This window comes from Euprymna scolopes, chromosome 21, assembly GCF_053919585.1.
Source record: "Euprymna scolopes isolate OS-2025 chromosome 21, ASM5391958v1, whole genome shotgun sequence".
Taxonomy (NCBI): Eukaryota; Metazoa; Mollusca; class Cephalopoda; order Sepiida; family Sepiolidae; genus Euprymna; species Euprymna scolopes.
Genome location: NC_136502.1, coordinates 5303723 through 5308722, shown reverse-complemented (window position 1 = coordinate 5308722; position 5000 = coordinate 5303723). Strand labels below are relative to the sequence as shown.

General features: G+C 35.4%; 1 protein-coding gene across 2 annotated transcripts in view; it reads left to right on the top strand.

Annotated features, from left to right (window-relative positions):
- The window catches only part of LOC145241978 (protocadherin beta-13-like), a 288775-nt gene that overhangs the window by 272960 nt on the left and 10815 nt on the right, over nucleotides 1–5000 (top strand). Inside the window, exon 4 of one of the 2 annotated variants that reach the window (XM_080104850.1) lies at nucleotides 1213–1288. The exons of the other annotated variant lie outside the window; for it this stretch is intronic. Within the exon in view, the coding sequence (XP_079960976.1) occupies nucleotides 1213–1286 (74 nt within the window). The 3' untranslated portion in view covers nucleotides 1287–1288. The remainder of the gene's footprint in view (nucleotides 1–1212; nucleotides 1289–5000) is intronic. 2 annotated transcript variants of the gene reach the window in all.

Sequence of the window (5000 nt, the reverse complement as noted above, 5' to 3'; positions counted from 1 at the left end):
AAGTGATTTACATATTTACATACATATATATATATATATATATATATATATATATATATATATATATATATATATATATAGAGAGAGAGAGAGAGAGAGAGAGAGAGAGAGAGAGACAACAAACAGACAAAAAACGTTGAATTATGATATAGATTTTCATGTTATTTCTTAACTTGGTGAATTGTGAAATAGATTTCTTTTCCCCTTGCAAGACAATTTTTATCTGGAGAATTCTTCGTCTACCATTACATATAGGCAACCCCAATTTGTTTTCGCTTAACCTCAATTTGACCCCTATTTTCCAAGTTGTCTCAATGGTGGCTGATCGCTATCATTGCAATGGCAGACTTGGAAATAGAACTTCACTAAAACTCATCTCTTTCTATGCTTGTTATTTCCAAAGTAGAAAAAATATTCGAAAATTTTGTAGAAATGAAACGAAAACGAATCCACAAAGTTTACATCTACTTGAACTAATATTTTTTCATGATATTGCTTCTCTGATCATTATTATTACGAGGGTCGTTCCAAAAGTAAAGCCTCCTATTTTTTAACTCAAAGAAATTGAGGAGTAACAAAGAAGACGTATATAGTACAATTAAAACGAGGGACCTTTTTTGTTCCGGAATTACTCTTTGAAAAAATTACTCATAGAAAAAAATTACTTCTAGAAATTTTTACTTCTCGAAAAAATAATATCTGGAAAAAATTACTCCTAGAAAGATGCACTCCTTGAAAAAAATACTCATAGAAAAAATTAGTCCTAGAAAAGTTTCCTCCTTGAAAATCTTACTCCTGGACATTGTAATCTTGTTTGATTGACTTTCACTTATCGCCTATCTGTATCTTTTTTGGGGAAAAAATAAAAAGATGAAATAAGGTTTTGATCTTTTAGAAGAATCAGATTCAATAATACGGTTGGGGATTTAAGTAATGAAACTTTAAAAAAAGGAAAATCCAAATAACTAGATTAAATATGTAGTTAGTATTCTTAATCTAGCTAACATACTTGATTCTCCATTACCGCAGGGCCCCCAAACTGTTCCACAAACTATAAAAAATATCCCGCATAAAACTGAATAGGGTTGCGTGATTTCTTACAAAATGCAAACAATCGCTTCCTTAGATGACGCCCACTAGATAACCTTGCTCCCTTTCTTCTTCCCCCTCCTCCTCCTCCTCTTTTTTTAAATTCACTTTTCGACTTTTTAGATGACGACGAAACTCAATTCGAAGTAATTTCTACTCCGAAAGAATTGCGCACTAAGCCAGACTTTTGGTACTGAAGGTTAGTATTTTATATTGGCAACATTTCCGGACCCTTTTTTTTATTGTATTATAATATGAAAAAAACAAAACAAAGCAAGAAAATAACGGCACATACTACACACACACATTTCCAGCTTTAAAAACTTAACAATCAATAAATATTGGATTAGTATTAGTGGGGGAGGGGGGCTCAGAATGAATAAACTTTTTATTTTATATCATTTAGATTTTCGGACTACTATTCTCATCTTATGTTCAAGATTTTTTGAGATGGCGTTTAATAATTTGTATTATTATGGCTACTGTTCTCACCTACGATGTAACTTTCACAACGTTTCGATCCATTTGACACGAGAACTTCTTCAGGTACATCTTTTCTAAATCGGGAATTTTTCAATTGAACTTTCGAATCTGCAAGGAATTTTTGAATGGAACACTGAAGTAGGTCGGAGGTTACAACATTTCGGCCGATGTAACTTCCTACCTTCTTCAAGTATATAGTTTTGAATTTTTAAATCTTTGTATTGTACTAAATTTCAAACTGAGCCTTTTGTTAAACCTATGAGGGTATATTGTTCTCATTCAGTCAGCCATGAGCAGGGGGACCATTTTTGTTATTCTTAGATATTATCGCCTTTAGTAAGAATGATATACAACAGAATCATGTTGATACACTAGTTCTTATTAAATCACCAAAGTTAAGCAACGTTGACCCTGGTTAGTACTAGATGCGTGACCATTTTAAAATATCAGGCACTGTATGTAGGAGAACGTTGACATTTCCCTGCAAGAACTGCAAAACCTAATGGTGTAATCTCTATTAATGGGGTTATACATGCAACTTGGGATCGTTTGTGAATTTCATATTCCCGTGAACTTTCCCCCTTCAGAGGAAGCCTGTTCAACCCTCCTAAGACAAATGTCGTTTAAAAAAAAAATAAAGATGGATCCATGGCGTAATGAATAAAGATGTTGTTTAAATATTCTTGGCCTTCGGGTCAAGATCAAAGTGTAGTATCTGTTCTTCAGATCTACACTTCAATTTCTTGTTCTCTGTCAGTGGAGGAGAAATCCTTCACGACTGAGACAATTTTTATTTTTGTTCCTTTCTCCACATTAAAAAACGACCCTGGTGTCTAACTCTGTCCCGTGGGGAGGCATTGTAAATAGGAACAATTAGAAATATTCAGTAGTCTTAGAGTTGAAGGTTCAATCTCTATTACAGTCAATAATAAGTAAAAATGATATAATAATTAACATTTCTATCTGATCATGAAATGTGCAGGCTGCATATAATCGAGGTAAGCACAGTGGTATAGTAAGCAAAAATTTGTTACAGAAGTACACATCATGATTCTGTAGCCATAACTGCCATGAATCGCTGTCATTTACTTCCTTCCCACCACAATGTGACACAATGTGACACAATGTTGAAGGATGGGGAGGGTTAAGCCTGTGCCTCTAAAGGATTACAAATTGCCTGGGCAGCCCCAGTGGCATATCCAGGTAAGGGCGTCTTAGGCAGCAAGAAATAAAACTTACTCCACCCAAAAGATGGGAAACAAGATCTGGGGATAGGGTGGGGGGCTTCTGAGACTACCTAGAACGAATGCCTCAGCTCGCCAGATAAAAGGTCACTAGTTTCTGTTGGACTGGCACATATTAGCAATCGGAGAGAGTGGCTAAATGAGTGACAAGAATCGCTACCCAATAACTTAAATGTTAAATCTAATTATATTTATCGTCTTTGAGTAAGTCCATTATTTCTGAAATAAGGATATCAACTTATCCCATAATAGGATGAGATTAATCTACTCCCACAGAATAAATATATGATTTAGCTCCAAATTTCGCATACGTTTCTACTATCTGTATTATTTGGGTTCTTATCCTGATTATCATTTTCAAAACTTTTCGGTCGATGTAACCCCCCGACCTTCTTTAGGAGTACCTTGTCAAACTCAGGCATCTTTCTGTCAAACTTGGAAATTTGGATGGAATTTCGAACCGATGCTCTCGTATCGTCAGCCATGACTTGATATCGGTCCTAAGTAGTTCGACAATATGCACCTGAATAAGGTCGGCGGTTACATCGACCGAAACGTTGTGAAAATGATACTTAAGATGACAACAGCAGTACGAAGAATCCAACTAAAACGAATAACCAATCCTCATCTCCAAATTTAGTATACATTGCTACAAGTCTGACATAAAGATTTCCAAGTAAGAAAAGATACACCTTAAGAATATCGAAGATTACATCGGCCGAAACGACGTAAAAAATAACAACCAAAATGCGAATAGTAGTCAGAACCATGCAGATTATCAATCCTCATCTTAAAAATTTTTAAACTTTTATTTTTATTTGCATAAAACATGTTTCGATTTTAGTGTTGCTTTTCTGTTGTTAAGGCACATCTATCTTTTCGAATTATTGAATGGTCATCATATCTTAGGATGCCAATACTGGGTCATCAATTGTTGGGCATCAAAGTTACAGTCTATCAAATCTTGGTCAGTACAAGTTGCTTCATCAATGCAGTCTCTGATGATGTGTTTTATAGTCTGCATGAAATAACCACAAGACCAGTTGTTTATTGTTGCTAGTCATCGTTGTTGTTGAACATCATTCGTTCATTTTGTATGAATCAAATAATTAGTTGGCATACGTTTTCCTGATATCTTTCTATTTAGAATTCTTTCTCGATAGACATCGAATACTTAGGAGAAGGACCATGTGAAAATTGCCAACATCCCTAATTAAAAGTGTTTCTGTGGAACGAACTGGATTCGAACTTGACTGACCAAAATTATCAGTCCACATCATAAACCACTCAGTCACTCTCACCTCCCTGTTGTTGTTGGTTGCCACCCGTGGAGGTTGCTGGCTGTCCTGACAATCTATACTCTTGTTCGGTTCGAGGTCACCCAATTCTGTCTTTGAGAAATCTGTTCCATGTGGGAGATATTCTCTAGGTTATTGTTCAAGTTCCCTTACTTTCTATCTGTGCCAAAATCTAAACGCAAATTCTATGAACAAAGTTTCTTTCCTAGAACTACCCGCCTGTAGAATTCTGTTCTACTGGTCTGCATCACAGCTGACTGCAACATGGTCGTCTTCAAGTACAAGTTTTTGTTATCCCTTCCTCTTAAATAGTTCTGTGCTGCCTAATTTCCACCAAAAACGATCACTGAGCTGTTACAGCACTGACCACCTTACACCCATTAACCCTTATCCTCGAGTAGCCTCCGGGTCTTGATAAGTGGTGACTTCCTTGTAAAAAAAAATCATTACAATCATTCCATATCAATAGTTCGATTATGAATCATATTTAAATTGTAAACTTTGTCTAAAGATATATCAAACGGTTTTTGTATTTGTGAATGTTGAAAAACAAAGGAATTGTTTCAGCAGTGACTGAAATTGTAGGTGATTATCTGGCATCTGGAAGGATGCTCCATCCCCATAAAAAGCAAAATGGTAAGTAAATAAAATCTTGTTATGTCTCCATTTACTTACCTCGACCACGAGGAAAAAGTTAGACAGAAGGTCGGTTTGTAAATTGGGGGGAAAACACCCAAATCCCCCAAAAGCAGTATTCGGGATTAAATACAAAAATAAAATGTGCCTCAGTTTAGAATAATTTCGCGTTCACTTTTGTTTTGTTTTTATTTTTTTTTTTTTCCGCGCTGTCTTCTTCATATTCCATTGTTGTTATTTATCGCACATG